The following is an 18,661-nucleotide window of genomic DNA, read 5'->3' as shown; positions in this document are numbered from 1 at the left end:
ACACAGCCTTTTCAAGATGGTAAGTTGCAACTAACCTAGCCAGCCATTGGGGGAAGGAAGGTGGATCGATCTCAATCCAGGCTGACGCAACGCAAATCCTCCATATTGTCATAGCAACATAGATAAGCGCTCCACCTTTTTCCCTGTTGACCTCTTCCTGAGTCCCCAGTAGTATGGTTATGGGAGTCAGAGGTACAGTCTGTGTAATGACCCTCCCAAGAAAATCCTGTATTCTGAGAAGAACTGGAGTGAGTTTTGGGCAGGCGGCGAACATATGTATTGCATCTGCACCAAACTCCGAGCACCGGGAGCACAATGTCCCTTTGCCTGCTCCCCATTTGGCAATTTTACTGGGTGTAATATACAAGAAAAAGATGGTTTTGAAGTGTTGCGCCTGTAATTTTGCTGACAGTAAGTCACGTTGGGAAAGTGCCAATGAATTGTAGAACATACTATGCGGGGCCTCTAGTTTTATAAGCCACTTGTCTGCTATCTTAAGCAGGTCATCTGGGGTTTGGCTGTTTAGAGCAGTGTAAATGAGGCCTATCCGGGGGGTCATTGGGGCCCGCAGTGTTTTAATAAATTCACTCTCCGAAAATCCTGCAGGTCCCCCGGCTTTTCGGGAGAGAAAGTCGTGAATAGTAAGGTATTTGAAGGTGTCATGGTTTTTTAGTCCATATTTGCTTTGTAACTCTGCAAAGGATTTAACTCCTTTGTTGGAAATTAGGTCTCCTAGCTTAGTGATACCAGCCTTATACCAATCCAGTAAATAAGACCTGCCAAAAATGGCAGGAAGATTGGGGTTATCACTAATAGGAGTATAATAATTGAATATTCCTAGCCCGTAGGTTTTACGGATATTGCGAAAGACCTTAAAGGAGTTCATCAGCATCTTGAACCTAACACGCTTATAGTATCCGAAGGATACTTGCCTAAACAGACAGCCGCGAGTCTCTTCTCCCAATAAAAGCCGAAATGGTGAAGGAAGACCGGTTGAGAGAGGGAGGGAGTGTTACTTCAACAATTCAGTGCTGTATTGCAGAACTGAGGCCCAGTAATAAAGTGCTATATTAGGAAAAGCCCAGCCACCCCACTCCCGGGGAAGAGACAATTGTTTTAGTGCCCGTCTAGGTTGTGAGTAAGCCCAAATAAATTGCGTAAAAAGTTGAAATTTCCGGAGCTGGGCCTTGCTAAATTCCAATGGGATGGAGCGAAAGTAATATAGCAGTTTCGGGAAATAGGTCATTTTAATTACGTTGTATCTGCATAGAAGAGTCAAGTGTAGGTTGTCTATTTGTTTAAGGGCTTTTCTTGTTTCGATAATCAAGGGGGATAGATTCTCGGTTACAATTTCATCTATGTTGGCCGTAATAATGACCCCTAGATATTTGGCCTGCGTAACAATTCGGGTATCGATCCAATTGATTTCTCTGTTCGTTATTATTTGGGTTTTGTTTTTATTCAATGCATATCCCGAAATCTTTCCAAATTTTTGTGCCTCCAGTTTCAATGCCAAAATAGCGCTCTTAGGTTCAGAAGTGGTTATGGCCAGGTCGTCAGCGTAAGCCATAATTTTGGTATCGATTCCCTGCATATTTATTGCCAAAATTGCTGGATTCTTTACGATCTTCTTGATTAGGGGGTCTATGTAGAGGGCAAAGAGCAGAGGGGAGCAGGGGCATCCTTGCCTAGTGCCCCGAGAGATGTGAAATTGCTCGGTCCCCCTCCCATTAACCAACACACAGGCCGTCGGGCTCTGGTACAGAGCTCGTACAGCCTGCGTGAGTTTTGGCCCAAATCCCATCCTCTTCATGACACACCACAGGAACTGCCAGGAGACCCAATCAAAAGCTTTTTCAGCATCTAGTAAGATCAAAGACATCGGGTCTCCTGTCACCTGTGCTGCATCAAACAGAGTAATGGCCCGCCTAATGTGTTCAGTGGTGCCCTTCTTTGGAATGAATCCGTGTTGCCATTCTGACACCAGGGATTCAACTACAGTAGATATTCTTGTAGCAAGTATTTTGGAGTATACTTTAGAATCGCAATTTATAAGTGTGATTGGCCTGTAGGAGCCCATCTCTAGAGGTGATTTGCCTTTTTTAAGAAATATAGAGATTTTGGCATTGGACCAGGAGGCAGGAGGAGAAGCCCCGTTAAATATGGTGGTTACTACAGCAAGAAAGATGGGCTTAATTTGGGGTGCGAATATTTTATAGAACTCCATGGGAATGCCATCCATTCCCGCGGCTTTCCCGTCTGGAAGGCTGGTTAGGGCTTCCAGGATATCATCCCAGTTCGGGATAATTTCCAGCTGCTCGCGATAATCCTGGCTGAGCTGTCTTAACTCCACCTCCTTTAAATATTTGGTAGTTTCAGGATCTTCTGAATCGACTGACCTACTATTCTCCTCTGAATATAACTTGGTGTAATAATCTTGAAAGCCCTTTTGTATTTTACTAGGATCACTGGTTTCAACCCCAGTTGGTAATTGAATCGAGAGTATTTCACAGTCTGTGGCCTGCTGTCTGGTTTTGACAGCAAGGTGATGACCGATGCGGTCGCTACATTCATAGTTTGTTTCTCGCATCACTGCCCACTTGGCTGCGGTTTTTTCAGCAAATATCGCCCCTATTTCAGCCTTGATTAGTATTACTTCATTTTGTAGGTTCTCAGCATCCTGACCGGTGTGAACCATTTGGACTAGTTTAGTTTCTGAATTTTGGAGCTTTCTCTGGAGATCGAACATTTGTAATTTATCTTTCTTGTTTTTCCTAATCGAGAACCTTAAGGTTTCTCCCCGAATACCCGCTTTTAGTGTATCCCAGACTACCATGGTTGAAGCCGTTCCGGTGTTTATCTCCAGAAACTCCTGAATCCAGGTTTGCATACGAGTCCGATAGTCTATGTCTTGCAAAAGTGCTTTCTCGAAACTTCATCTTGGGGATTCTTTCCAGTTCTCTAGCCCCTCGATGTTCAAAATAAGTGGGTTGTGGTCTGACATAAAACGCGGTGCCGTGTTTATGGTGCATTTGCCTAACAGGGACGAAGAAATCAGAAAATAATCTAGTCTAGCAAATGACCGGTGCGGTGCAGAAAAATAGGTATATCCAGGTTGGTTGGAGTTAAGTTTAGACCAGACATCACTCAACCCATGGGTTTGGGCTAAATTAGTTATTGCTTGAAACACTAAGGGTTTTCTGCCTTTATATTTCCACTTGTTGTCTATTTTCCAGTCACAGGGCAAATTAATGTTAAAATCACCACAGATAATTATTGGAGTGGGCCAGTGAGCGAACTCTCCAGAGATCAAATTAATGACCCCTGGGTCATCAGAGTTGCTACCATAGATAGAGCATAGAGTGAAAGGGGGATTAGGGAAGAGATGGCATTCGGAGATTACCCATCTACCCAGTGGATCGGATTTAACACGTGGGTTTTTTAAAGGAAGTCTCCTATCAACCATAATTCCCACCCCTTTTATTTTGGCTCCTTGTGTAGTAGCCCCTATAACCTTAAGCCCTAGTGAGTTTAATAGGTGTTTTTGTGATCCCTCTATGTGTGTCTCCTGGAGACAGATGATATCGCCCCCTAAAGAACGTATACCTTGCGAGACTTTTTGTCTTTTTAAGGCATCGTTTAGCCCACAGATATTGGCGGAAATAAACCTGAGAGTATTTATTTTAGCCATTTGGGTATTTTGAATAAACTAGGCCAGAGATTTCTTGACTCATTAGATATTCTTCCTTGGTGAATTCTTTAGTCGTGTCCATTATATAAGTGAATAAAAGATTATGTGCGAAACGGTGTCCTTGATTCCTCAGTGTTATTCTGAAAGAAGCCCTCCCCCTACCACCCCCCCCCCTTCCTTGGAGCGATCAGGAAAAACCTGAATGATGGTGGTCAATAGTGAGACTCCGCCGCTAATCACGCCTTAAACAAATTGAGTGTATGTTCGACTAGTCTACTCTTTGAGAATTTAAAGAAGAACATTACTAGATTACAAGATTGACAGAATTTGTACTTCGCCTGAAGCTAGGCTAGTGTTAAGAACCCCCAAAAATTAAAAATTAAAAGGTAAAGAAGGGGTGGAGGAGCCAAAAGACATGGGAATCCCTATTTATTTAGCCCCCCCCCCAGTCCTTCCCCTGCATTACCCATACCCGTGCATGTGCCTGTGCTTGTGCCTGTGGTAAACTCTCTATCTTGAGCCCTTCTTGGACTTAATTTCTTCCAAGTATTCCCCAGCCTTAATTTCAGACAGAAATATTTTAAATCCCCCATTAAAAATTACTTTAAGTCTGGCAGGGTTCATGAGGTAGACTTCTGCTCCTAAATGCTGAAATGGGGAGATTAACTGCCTTAAGCGCCATCTGCGCTCCACTGTCTGGTGGCAGAAGTCGGGTTTTGCAAAAAAGATTATTCCGTTGGCCCCCTTCTTAGAGTTTGGGCGAGCCTGGTCATAAATCAGCTGCCTCAGTAGGAAGTTCCCGAAGTATACCAGGAATACTCTTGGTTGTCCGCCTGCTGCGTTGTTGCCGTCACGTTGTCTCCTTATGTTGAAAGGATAGCTATGTGCCCTCTGCACCTCGCGGTCCCAGTCCCAGCCTGGGTGTTCGGGGAAAGATTATTGAAGGAGTTTTACAATGCACCGCCTAGGGTCTTCACCTTCTTTCCCTTCTGGAATACCAAGTAAGCGAAGGTTGTTCCTGCGTTGACGGTTTTCCTGCTCCTCCATTTTTGACATGATATCCACTAGACAGGCGGCATTGCTCTCGCTTTGTTTTTTAGTGGCCGTGGATTCTGTTTCTAAGTATTCAGTACGCCCCTCAACCATGGAGACGCGATCACTTACGTCGGTGCATGTCTTATTCAATCGTCTCAGGCCTCCTTGTAGCTTTTTAGCAGCCCCTTTAGCTGCTCGGTTGTCTGCCCGAACCTCTTCCTGGAATTCTTAAATTGAGGCTAGGATTGACGCTAATGAGGGCTCTGTAGTGACCGTTAGTAGATTCTTTGTCTTTGTCTTTTCCCAGGTAGCTGGATGGGAGTCGTCTTCATCCAAGGGATAAGACATCTGTGAGTCAGAATAATCCCATTTGAGTTGACTACGTCTCTTGCCCTTGCTTCTTGTTCTCTTGGGCCGCTGCACCGTACCGGTGTCTTTGATTGATTCCTCGCTGCCATCTTCACTGGAGTCAGTCCCTCTCTCATCGGAGGTGGTTTCTGTACCATCGGATACCGAGTAGAAGTTCTCGGGCCCAGTTTCCGGGGTCCAGGGTGCTTGTGCACCGATCGCAGCTTCCAGGCCCTGAATGTAATTAGCGACATCGGTTTCTGGGGCTATAGAGGGAGTATCAAGACAGCTCGGATGGGGGCAGTCTTCATTGTTTGACACTATGCCAGCTAGAATTGGCTGGCTTTCCAGTTCGATCGTCTTTTTATCACTGTTAACTTTAGAAAGACAAAGGGAATTGCTCAATACTTTGACTGAGCCTGGTGAGTCCACAATAGTTCCTGCACCAGGTTGCAGCACGTCCGCTGTATTTGATTTTGTCAGGCCGGTCTCATGATGTTGTTTTAGCACGGGCGGTTGGGAGGTTAGTGGGTCCAGGGGGGCAGTCTCGAGGGACGGGGCATGTAAGGGGGTCTTGACGCTTACGGTGGATGGCTGTTCCTTGGCGCACAAAAACATTTTTGCGAGTGGTGGCTGAGCACTAGCTGCATCTCTAGATACCCCTGCCCCCCCTGGCCGCCCCAGCAGTTTTTTATTGCCACTAACCTCAAGTCTGGACCTGGAAGTGCTTTCAGGAGCAGTGTCTTTAGAGTCGATATTAATGGCAGCCTTCGATTTGTTTCCCTTCTTGGCTCCCCTGCTGCTCATGGTCAGGGAGCTTCGATGAAGCTGCTGCTGCTGCTGCTGCCACCGGCGATTTCCCTCACGTCCTGGGATGTTGAGCGTTATGAGAATTGAGGCAGTGGGTACAGGTGGATCAAAGGCCAAAAGTAAAATAAACCACAAGAGCCGAGCTAGCAGGCTCCAGGCAGACAGGACCCGATGGTTTGCGGAGTTTAGGAAGCAGATTGCCAGCGCTACAGTTTTTCTATGAGACCGTGAGCCGAGCACTGGCGATCCTCCCGCTGTCAGTCGGTACGTCGAACTGAGCATCGTAGCATCGCAGGGCGCCTAGTCGATCAGCTACGCGACCGGCATGAGCAGCGGATTAGCTCGAGCGCTCACGTTGACTCCATCGTCGCTCGGCTTCCATGTTCTTACTGTGTGTGAATGTCTGAGAATGCATGGTCCAAAAGAGAGAACCACTGGGATTACTGGTCTAAACTGATGCTGGGGTAACTACTGTGGTCTTCTAATGGAAGTAACTTAGAAGAAGGAAAGATAGACTGGGGTCTTGCCAATACTGTGTGAATTAAGTTCCAAGATTTGGCATGTCCATTATGTCTATCTTCAGACGCTGAGGCAATTAATCTGCAGATGAATCAAAGATATTCTTGCCATCAAACACTAGATCAACACTCTGAAACCTACTCTTTCAACTGAAATACTATGCTGTGCACCTAATGAAGGTACTCTTGTTCACAGGCCTGATCGTGGGATTGATCAGAATATCACCAGTTTCCACTTTGCTGCCACAACGGACTATGTCGTTGTACTCCTCTTGGGCTCGGACTTCCTGGACCCAGGGTCCCCCCCGGCAGAAGTGAAGAAGGGGTTGACGCGGGCGCACTGACAGGGGGGGGTGGGGTAGAGAGGGTGGAGGGTTGGGGGTCTAGGGGGGAAGCGTGGGAAGAACGGATTTCTCCTGATAGGTACACTGAGGATTGGGTCCTTTTACTTTTCTCTGTACTTGGCTTCATTGCGCTGATTGAAAACTTTAATAAAAATCTTTAACAAAAAAAAAGTCGGTTGTACTCCTCTTGAACTTGTTCATGTTCAGAGAGACATAGGGATCAAACTCAGCACACAGGTGCAGCCCTTAACTGGCCTGAATTTGTGAGAGACCACTGGACAGCTACACTTTATTTTAGTAATTCCCAGAACTTTCTGGCTCCTTGTTCAAGTTTGAAGAGAAAAGGCCTCATTAAGAGCCTGATAGAGGCCCTGCCTGCAAAGCTCTCAGTTCAGTTCAGTTCCACTGTCTATTAATGAGTTGGGGAGGGGGAGACCACTGGCCATGCAGTCTACCCATTAGTACCTGCCAGCTTGGAGTGGCAGTCTTTCAGTCCTATTTAGGGTGCAGCAGCCACCACTGATTTTCTTTTCCGGGGCAGGCCTCTAGGTAACAGGAGAAAACTCACTAAGCAATGGGCAATTTATTTTTTGCTTTATTTACACAAACTCCAGCTTGAGGAACTAAAAAAATGGATGCTGTGTGAGGTACAAAAAATTGAGCCCGCTTGGCATTCATCAGAGCTTTCAGTGCTTTTGCCACACCAACTGGTAGAATCTTTAAATAAGGCAGGCAGTAACATGGAGGGCTATTTGCAACCTTCCAAAGGATAAAGGACTAACAAAGTATTGTCCTACGGGGAGGATAGGTGCACTACCACAGAGTAAGGCAGAAGAATCGAAGCTTCAAACAATGTGTAGTCTAAGAGAACCCTTTAAATGTTGTCCAGAGGCTTTGAAATGGTAGACTTAAAGTTAGATTCTTTAGACTTCTTCTGGTGCCCGACTAATTACCTGTGGAGTGATGTGGATCAATAGCATACAAAAGAGAGTAGAGGTAGCCACCAAAACATAACTAAACTAAATCCTAACGGGTTGTTTTAAACATGATGGTTCTTCATGGCAGGGGGGGAAGGTGATGTAAATCTATGAATGTGAAACTGCTCCTTGCACATAAGGCTACATAATTGTTCTAAATTCATAGCCATATATTAGTGTACATCAAATTATAAGTGAAGGGGATGAAAGGTAAAACAAACTAGTCCTGTAGGTTGATGTATAATTAAGCAATAGGACTTAAAGTAATAGAGCGAAAGCAAATAATGCGTATCCCTCTGATACTCCAATATCAGACATTATTTTGGACAAACTTTCTTGTATTACATTATCCTCATTAGTTTTCTGGCTTTGCAGCTCATTTTCTGGCATTGGAGCCCATGCTTAATTAGACAAGACTGGTCTTCAATTCATAAAGATCCATATTCCGTACTGGAGCTCCCTACAAGTCTATCAGCGACTTAATTTAGACATAGATAAATGTAATGTGCTGTTCGACTTCAAGTTGCACTCAATAAGTGAAAAGGCTAATTATAGAGAAAAGCAAAAAAAGAAATGGCACAAACTTGGATAGCAGAAACTACCTGGTTAGGTAATGAAATAAACTCGAAAGGAAATCGCAGAGATAGGTAGCAATGTCAATTTGATTATTATCACACTAAATTTTATGCAGGTCCTCTTGCAAATGGGGCAAACAGTTGCCCACCCCCATTAACATTTTTTAGATGGTTTGATAAACACAATAAAATATTTTTATATGATGACGCATGGGTGGGGAAAAAACACATCCCCACCATAAATTTTCCAAACAAATAATTTTGAAATAAAACGGACATGAAAAATAGAAACTTCAAAAGAGTAATGAGAAAAGCAAATCAGCAGGTACATTTGTTTGTTTACTCTATCATGAAGTGATGTTGCTTAAAAAAAAAGTTTAACTGTCTTCATTGCATCATGTCTTTCTTTCTCTATAACAGCACTGCTTCTCACCTGTGTGTGCTGGTTATACTGCTCTAGTAGCAATGGGAGGATACTGGAAGTAATCGTGTAGCAAGCACGGTAGGAGGCTCCTGCAGCTGCCTGGAGGAGCTTTGCACTCGGCCACACAAGTTTCATGTCTGGTTCGCAAAGATGGTGCCTGCAGTCTGAAGCAGCGACAAAGAGGTTGGAGGAAAAATGGATTTAAGGATTTTCAACACATGATCAATAAAAAAGAAGTTCTGCAGGGCCATCTATTGCCCATCATTTGCACAAAACATTCAGACAAACTTCATATGTTTTGCACTGAACAATAGCAATGGCTTTGTTAAATTTGGCTGAATACCACCCACTTCAACTTTTAAGTACAGGTTTTAAATTAAAACCCAAAGGCCCATAACACTAGCCCCTCTAATCCCTGCTTTGCAACATGCTCTCAGTGTGCTCCATCCACAGCTCGGCAATATGTCAATTAACTTAAAATACGCAAATCTACCTAAATAATTAATGTGGAATGCATTTCAGTGCAAATAGATTAGGTGCAGCAATCGTTACGGGACTTGCAAGCTTAGATCACACAAACAGCATTCATGTTGGAGTGGCTAACCACTGCACTTTCCAGTTTCAATGACTCTGAATGAATCAGCTTCTTCTTTTACTTGGCTAACAGGTTTGAGGCCCCGTCTCTTTATGTGTAAACTCAGCGGGCTTTCTACCAAAGATGTACCTTTGTTTCACTAACCAAACCACCATGTTCCATCCAGAACAATATTTTCCACAATCCTATTATTGAAAGTAACACAACCTAAGAAAATTCCATCTGGAGGACAACTCTTCTCAAACATGGCTTCTAGACTCCTGTGTGCACCACCCAAAGTCTATTACACATCAAGAGCAAGTCTTGTCCAGAGAGCATTAATAACACACCTGCTACGCTGCATGCAGACTCTCAGTGCCAAACATTAATCTGGGTGATATTGTGCTCAACAAGCTCAAGAGCACATGAAAAAGACCTTATGTACAGCATAATACAGTTTCTAAAAGCTCTAATATTAACTTACAAACATGTTACTGACCATAGGAACAACTTTGTTCCCTGGTTTTACATTCAGGCTGCCAGTCCATGGTTTGAAAAGGGCAAAAAGCACCTGCTAAAGCAGTGACAACAATATGGAAGCCAGTGCGCCTTTGGAGATCCACCGGCAACCAGGTCCTTCCCACTATATGTCCCTACTCAGTCTTCTGCCTTCGGTTCCCTTTGGTTTGGGTTAACAAATTGCAAGAATAGTTCAAGAAGATAAGGTTAACAGAGGCTACATATCTGATGAATAATATGTACTTGCTTCTAACTGCAGTTATTCCTCCACCCACCCATCCATCCCTTCTTTCCTCTTAGATGTGCTAAGATTCCTATGCATGAAACAAATATAGGGACGGGTTGGAAGTCATCAACAGCTTAGGAGTTAAAGACGGTTCTCAGTATAGTCTAGCCACTTCACATATAAACCACAAAGACCCCATACAACACACAGATGACTCTGCATGACGTCTGTGGATACAAAGTAGCTGCTTTGGATATAAAGTGCAGGAGAGCAGTTTTTGGAAAGTAAACTACTGTTGGTCTGAACATAACTGACATGCTATGCAATGTAATGTAAATAGCTTCAGACTGTTAGGACAAAATGTGTATTTCTTATCCAACTAGTTGTGCTATTGATTGTCAATGTAAATTCAACCAGATGTCCACTGGAAAAGGATGTAAAAAAAAAAAAATTCTCACAAAAATAAAATCCTTCAACAAAATGTTACAAAGTTTAAAGAGGGACTGCTTTTGTCACAGTGGCGGCAGCAGCAATTATTTCCACAGACCAGGTGACAGAAGGCCTAGGCACCCAGGCTGTTATTGGGACAGGTTTAGGAGTAGCAGCTCAACCCAGCATCTGCATGGGTAATAACACATTATCCTTTGATTGAGATGTTTTGGTCTAAGGACACAAATGCTTGTACACCTTTTGTCTACCTAAGAGCCAGCGTAGTTCATCCAAATCAACCAAATACAACCCTTTTGGTAAACCTATAAAACCTATAGAACAGGTGAGCAGTTTTGGCCAGGTTCTTTCTTTAAGGAGCACATTATGGGTCTGATTACGGAACACTCCCAGGTTTACAATACATTACTTTGCTTTTGCGGTGATGCAAGGGGTGAGGACTATGGAAGAACAATATCTTGATTTTAGTCAATTATTAAAATTGTTGGATATCCAAGTTTGGGTTTCTGAAAGACTGAATATGATTATACTCCGTTTTTTATTTGAGGTCTTAACGCTGTAAAATAACTGCATATCATCTGCAAACATTTCAAAGTCAAGATCTAGAAAGCTTCAAGTGGTTTAAAAGGGTAAGTATACATAATGACACATTCACTACGGCAAAATGCAACCCCCATGTAAAAAACAAGCATTGAAAATGTCCTTTCCAGGTTAGAGGCTCTGAAGGTGACAAAACATTAAGCAAAGGAAAATTATCTCGTCGGGGCCTACAAACGTCATAGGCTGTTCTCACACTGAAACATAATGGCACTGCTACACTCACAACAAAGAATTGTCAAAAACGCTAGATAGAAAAGTCTCTTGGCGATATGAAAATGCAAAAACCTTAAGAAGAAAATATGTCTGTGTCTTAAGTACCATTCTGACCCCAAGGAAAACAATGTAAATATTTTATGAAACAAGGCCTTTAGCAAGCAAGTTTAGTACGTAGACATAGCCGGAACAAGACACACCACTGGGACGATCCAGGAAGAACGAGAGTGGACTGCTCGCAAGATATATGAACTGTAACACTGGGAATTAGCAATGTTGCAAAAAGGGCATGCCTAAGGGTAAGGGCCATTTGATTCCAGGGTTACTTTTCAGTCACATCCTGCAGAGCCTACATGTGTCCTGGGCCTGTATCCTGCCCCAAGTATTGCACTTAACTTTTGTTTTCTTGTTTCCCCGGAGGTGGCAGTTATGATGATATGGTGGCTGGTTGTACAATGTTTGCTATTCTGCCATACCTTGATGAATTCCATACACCATTTTTTGTTCAACTGGGCCTGAATAGGCTAAGCCTGCCGCTTCTCAGTGGACTCCATATAGTGCTCCATATATCAACTCTAGGGTTCTGGCCTCAGTCGCCCCAGCGGAGACACACATAGCATTCTCCGACTGCTCAACTGTGCTTCCCGTGTGAAGACGCTTCCAAGAAATTCAGACTAATAAAGAGGGTTCTGGAGATTTCCAAGTAGTGATCTTCAACAGCATATGCCCTGTAATGTAATTATCTGCTGGGGAAAAAGGGTGTTGTTTTAGCCACCAAATGGTGTTTTACTGCCCAGCAGGTTGTTATTGAGTGCAAGCTAACCTCCACTTCCCCCAGATTATAGGTCCAACACCTTTTCCTCCACCACTGATCTAACGCTAAGCCAGTGCTACTGGCTACAAATTTACTCTTCACCGGAGAGTGCTCAACACTAATAAACCTTCAGGAGCTGCACAGCTTGAAATACAGGAGAAGGTGGACACTGCACTCCTCAGTTCTTGATCACAGTGCCAGTCAGCTTGCAGTAAGCATATTTTGTGAAGCAGAGTCACTTCAACAATATATAGCAGCACCGTGGCTTTAGAGAGGAATCCTCTGACAGGTGCTCATGAGGATCGCTGCCATCTTGGAGCCCACCTTCCAACATCTCATTTCTTATGAGGAGTTGAGGTCTTATAGCTGGACCTCTAGTGGCAGGATAACATGCAAGTTACTCAGACTTGAAGCATGAGATTAGGAAGGTCATTAATACAATTTACGAGGTAGCAAGTGAAGGCAAACCAGGAGCCACCTGCAAATACTCACTCTTGTGAATGATCCAGCCTTAGTACATCCTGTGCCTCTTAAAGTCTGCAGCTGCACTGGAGCCACAGTTGATGTGACAGTGACCTGGTAAACCAATATTTAGACACCTGTAAAATAAGAACTTCAGCACAAGCCTAGTGTGGCTGGTACTAACCTAAAAGTGGAACACCAGAGGAGAAGGCAGAACCTAATGCAGGGGGACAAAGCATTCAGCAGCACGGCTGGAAGCCCAACATGTCTCACAAAGCGTTATCTTACGAATGTGCAGTGAATTTTGGGATGTAATAGCCACATCTGCTGATGATTTTGCAAATTAGGAGTACATATGAATCTTATGGTGTTAGTGCTGTGGCCAAAGATGAGGCCTGTCATCTTGGGGACTAGGCACTCAAGTTCTACCCTTTAGGGGAATAAATACAAAGTATCCGGTTCGGATTTCATTTTCAAGAGGCTGGAGTACCTATGTGTCTTTTAAAGCCTATTATTGCTCTGTAATCCTTCCAATGTGGTCCTGACATCAGGAGGGTCAAAATCGGATAACCAATTCATTAGATTGCAACTTCCATGAATCACACCTTCCAATGTCTGATTTTACATTCTGTGCATGGAAGGCAGGGGACCCTGACTGGTACAGCCCCTAGACAAGGGTGTGCTTTCTCTTGAAGCATCAAGTATGGCATAAGGTTTATCCGTGGGATAGACTGACAGCATAGAACAGGAAAAGTAACCAGATCTAGTGTAATAATAATCCATATTTGTAAAGCGCGAACACTTAAAGTTTCAAGGCGCTGGGTGCCGTCAGGGAGATTAAGTGAGCTATTGCCTAGAGTCACATGGTGCTGAGCTGGGCCTCTGCCAGCCTCCGGGATAAAACCATACGCCTCATGCTCTGGAGGCAGCCGCTCTGGCCGCTGTGAAGTCTCCAAGACCACAGGAACATGGAAGGCTGAGGAACTAGGAATAAAACCCTGGAAACATCCCAGGCATATCCTTGTTACAAGACCTACATGTCATCTTGGGACGGCCCCAGAAGATGGGCCATATCAGCACCAACTCTTCAAGCTCAAAACCCACTCCTGCCCCAGGGTAGGTCCTGTACAGAAACAAATAAGCAACCAGGGACCTGGGCCTACAATAAAACTGTTCCTTATATTCAAATAATTGTCCACCAACATATAAAACTTAATTGGAGCACCACATACTGAAAATATTATGCCAAAATGTGAGGTGGGCCCACTATACTTTTTAAACAAAGCTGTCACAGATGCTCGTACAAGAATGTATGTACTTTTAGTAATTTGCTATAGCTTAGGCCTAGCTGAATAGAGCAGCCCTAACTGAACGGATCAGCAGAGGATTTTAAAGACAACGTTTTTGTAGCAGGATCATTTCAAACATGAGGTGCTGTGCACACAGCATATTGAGTCAAGGGTCCAGTTGAGGCTGGATTGTAGAAATCAGGATGTGATGGATAGGCTTGCCAACACTTAATTAGGATAGAATTAAACAACACACAGAACAGTTTTTTTTTTTACATATTTCCATTACATTAAATAATGATGTTGCTCATAGCTACCATTTCAGGTGCAAGGAGTTGAAATAGTTGCTCAGAGATACACAGAGTTGTTTTGGCCAAGTGCTGAAGAATGGATTTGAACTCCGGTGTACAGGGGCCCAGTTCAACAATTTAACCACTGGATCACATTTCCTTCCAAGTAAAGTGAAAGCGCAGATGCAAGCTCCTTGGACATGGATGCTCATGGTCAAGTAGAAAAACAATCAAGCATAATGCCCGCATCTCAAACCCTCAATCATGGAGTCAAGAGAATTTAGGAATCTTAGGAAATTTGGAAAAATAGTTGTTTACCCCACAAGCACCCACACAGTTTGGAAATACAACATTAAACAAGTTCTGGGTTCTACAAATCTGTTCTGCAGAAGAAAAGACACTGACAAAGAAAGCTGAGGACACTCAGAGGAGCAGGGCTTAGATGCAGGGGGAGCAAGCCTGCATTTGGATGTCTGGATTATTTACCTTTTTGGCAGGTGCTTCTGTTCCCTTCCTGGGGTAATCCATATACATAAGAGGAAGGTGGTAGGGATGGCACAGAAGTTGTGCACTTACTGACCTACTTGTATAACCTCTACCTTGAGTAGGTGTACCTTGTAAAACACTATCCAAGAAGGAGTCCAGAAGGTCTTCTGCATCTGACCCAACCACTGAGCAGGATAGACATGCTGTCATATTCTGCAGCGTCAACAGGCCCTCAGCTTCAATCTTCTCGCTAGCAGTTTGGAATACCTGTTAGTATAGGGAAAAATGTACAATGAATAAAATACATATTTCTTCTCAATATTCATTTATTTATTGTGTAAATGCTGTGGCACTTAAGGTATCGTAGAATAAGATAGAGCTGTATTAGACTTAATCCATCTTCATATATAACCCTGCCAAACACCACATCCTCAAGCATCCCAGAAAAGAGAATTTCTCATCTTTCTACTAACCACCTAAACGTCACAGGTGAGCTTTAGATAACTTGCAAACCAGTAACTACCATTAACTCTCACTAAACTTGTTGGTAAGGTTCCACCACTATAACTGTAACAAGTGATACATGAAAGAGCTGAATGAGGAGAGGAAATCTCTGGAAGAAAAGGAAAACGAGAAAAATAGTTGTGCGGACGAGAAGGAGGAGGAGAAGGAGGAAGAGTGTCTGAGTGTGTCTCTGAATGTCTGTCTGTGTCTGAGTGTTTGAGACAGTATGCGCTGGTAGTCCCTATCCGTTACCCAAATCTCTTGCTTTCATCAGCCCCCTGCTATCATGACTTGACAGGGATAGAACAGTAATCTTAACTTGTATTCAAGGACATTCAGTGCCATTAAAACATATTTTTGTACCGCTGCACCCAATGATAGCTTGATATCATGGTTTAAGAAGTTGGAATGAAATGATATTCATGCCACATACACAAAATAAGAGAATGGGTGTGGAAGTATGTCAAAGCATAAAACACATTTTCTTAATGGATTAGTGACTAATCGCCATCAAATGATGAGATGGAGGATGCAATGTTGTGCTCCTTAGCAAGTAAGGATATCAGTAAGCAGAAAGACAATTATTCGATATCTCCTACTATAGATATTTAATGAGTGAGCATACTAATAATATGGAATCTCACATCCACACTAGGCTTGATGGTTGGTATATAGATGATCTTATCAACCTTGTGTTGGAAAATGCCCATTGTTGACAAGGTCACCCCCCACTTTTTGCCTGGTTTTCAATGTAATTTTGACAGAAAGTGCACTGGGTTTCCGCTAATCAGGTGTCCAGTGCTAGATCTCGCTCCCTAAGCTGTGCAATTGTACCCCAATTGGCAATACCTTTAGCACGCTCTTGTAATTCCCTAGTAAATGGTACCATTGGTACCTTGGGCACGGAGTACTAGAGAGGGTCCCTAAGGGCTGCAGCATGAATTTTGCCACCCTAAGGGACTCCTCTCCAAACCCATGTAGACTGCCATTGCAGGCTGCATGTCTTAAGTGTAGACAAAAGTGATAACACAACATGGCACACAGCCCTGTGTGCCATGCCTGCAGACACTGCATGCAGTATAGGCAAGTCCCCTCCTACAGCAGGCCTTACATCACTATGGCAGGATGTACTATACTACATGTATGGGTATAACTGCATGAGCATAAATGCCCCTTTGCTGGCCAGTCCAATTACTGTCAGTACATGTGCTGGACACTGGTCAAATACAAGTTCCCCAGTTACATCATGGCTTCACTGAAATCAAAGATGTTTGATATCACACATCTTGTATTAATAAACCCACACTGATTCAAGTGATTGATTAATACATGTACCCCCTGAAAACCTACCAACTAGTAATGCGCTGCTGGCTGACTGGTTCTGTCCAGCCTGCCACCACATACGGGTTTCTGACCTCAAGGGGTGAGGGCCCACGCTCTTAGGAGGTCAGGAACAAACCCTGCTCTGGCAGGAAGTGTTTACACCCCTTTCCAAAAAGATTACCTGTAAATTAGCATTCCAAGGTAGGGCGCCTGAATGAATCTGGTTACCCTCAGAGGTGAGGGGATGCCAACCCACCGGACCAGGGCCCATTTGGTGCCTGGACAGGCAGGAAAATTAGTAGTCAGAGTGGCATTTCCACCCTCAGGTTAATTCCATCCCTAAGGTGGGCTACCTGATGTGGATACGAAATTTACAAGTCTGCCATCTTGGTGATTGCAAAATTAGTAACTGTGGTACAGAGTTATGCCCACTTCCCACAGGAAGTGGTCCTTCAGGGGTACTAGTGACCCCAGGGGTAAGTAGCCCATTGAATACTGCCCTACACTCCGGTACCACCCATAAATCTAGTATTTAGGTGAGCCCCTGGCACCAAAAAAAAAATCGGCTTCCTGCCAACAGAAGAAGAAGGAGGAGGAAACCAAAGAGCTGCGAGAAGCAAGGACTGTGGAGACTGATTTGGTGTCAACTCTGTAAGCCTGTCTGCTCTTCCTGCCAGATTGCGCTAAAGTTCTTTAGTCCTGCAGATGCTGTGCCTCCAAAACCCTGGGAGGACTGCCTGACTTCAACAAAGACCCAGGAACTAAAGTGGAGTATCGGAGCTGCTTCCCTGCATCCTCTAGGCTCTCCAAAAGAACTGTGAGGACTCGGACAGCTGCAACTCGATACTGAAAGCACCACTGCACCTGTGCCCTCTAGCCCGAGCTGAAGTGGGCCAACAGTGCCAGCGTGATCCCCTGACCCTCCTGAGACAAAGCCCACTTTGGGTCTGCCCACAGTGGATTCACCAACACTGCCTGCAGTCTCTTTGTGCAGGCCCTCCGCTACCGCAAGTGTCTCCGGTGATGAAAACCCGATGCCTCAGAACACCTCTGCATCTGGCTGCCCTAGCCCGAGAAGAAGAGGAGCAAAGGTGTCCACACGACCCTGAGCATCGTGAGACCTGAGCCCCCTTGCTGGTTCAGATACTCAGATCGTCATTTTTATAAATTGGTGTGGATCCGAGTATTAGTCATGTGTATAATTTTTTGACTGTGTGTATGCATCAAATGTCTAACACTCATCTCTGATAAGCTTAAGGATGCTCGACCAAACTACCCCCTAAGAGAGCATCTAGGAAATGCTAAAGCAAGCCCCTGTCCACTTATATGAGATATCTGGACTCTTTGCACAGCATACGTCTTTTTGGGAAAGTATATAAAGAGACAGCTTTCTACACCTAGAAAGACTTCTTTTTTTAAGAAACAAGTTCCTATTTGTCCAATTTTATCTATGATCCTGGCATGTGAATCCCTAGGAAAGTTCTTAGAAGATCTGCTGTTCCACAAGGAGGCTCTTTGAAGGAAAATGTATGATCATCTTAACTAATTTCTATTCCTGTTTTTTAAAGGCCTATCCTATTTACAGGACGCTAAGAAACTTGGGGAGAAAAAAGGATCTCATTTGGGATCCAGGACATTCATTTGTCACAATGGATATGGTCTGACTTTGTACTCGTATATGGTTACAAGATTAATGAGTCCTTAAGATATTTTACCTTCTCAGCTACAGATGAACATCATAGGATTGTCATACTCAACCAATGCCCAAAATGTACATTTGTTTTAACAAATAAGTTTTGTTTCAATGGGGCGTTTCATTAGCATGCCCAGGCTACCCCCTTGGGCTCCCGCTTCCTGTCATCCTATACTAATTTAATTAAACACCAGTGGGGAGCAAGTAGTGGGTTGGAATGATGCAACAATGACGTTAAGCACACAAGCAATGCTATAGATCTGTGGGAGTAGTCAAGAACTTGAGAAGCGGAGTAGTTTTCAGATACAAATCTAAGAAGTTCAGATTACTCCTAGCTGCTACCCAATATTTCTAAAAGGCAGCTACACCTCTCTGGAACTCTTTAACTGAATACCTCCAACATCAAATGGACCTTTGGCAATTTCTCAAAAATCGAAAAACCATCATGTTTAGACTTAATCTCGACCTATAACTACTTTATCTTGTTTCTTTCCCCCTG

The 18,661-nt window shown here is 43.8% G+C and overlaps 1 protein-coding gene across 1 annotated transcript in view; it reads right to left on the bottom strand.

Moving 5' to 3' along the window:
* The window catches only part of MMS19 (MMS19 cytosolic iron-sulfur assembly component), a 498,998-nt gene that overhangs the window by 232,691 nt on the left and 247,646 nt on the right, over positions 1-18,661 (bottom strand). Inside the window, exons 12-13 of the mRNA XM_085606380.1 lie at positions 14,771-14,909; positions 8,732-8,886 (exon numbers count right to left, since the gene is read on the bottom strand). Of these exons, the coding sequence (XP_085462506.1) occupies positions 8,732-8,886; positions 14,771-14,909 (294 nt within the window). The remainder of the gene's footprint in view (positions 1-8,731; positions 8,887-14,770; positions 14,910-18,661) is intronic.

This window comes from Triturus cristatus, chromosome 1_2 (assembly GCF_964204655.1).
Source record: "Triturus cristatus chromosome 1_2, aTriCri1.1, whole genome shotgun sequence".
NCBI classification, from domain to species: Eukaryota; Metazoa; Chordata; class Amphibia; order Caudata; family Salamandridae; genus Triturus; species Triturus cristatus.
The sequence above is the reverse complement of the archived record's forward strand: the minus strand, read 5'-3'. Positions and strand labels throughout refer to the sequence as shown.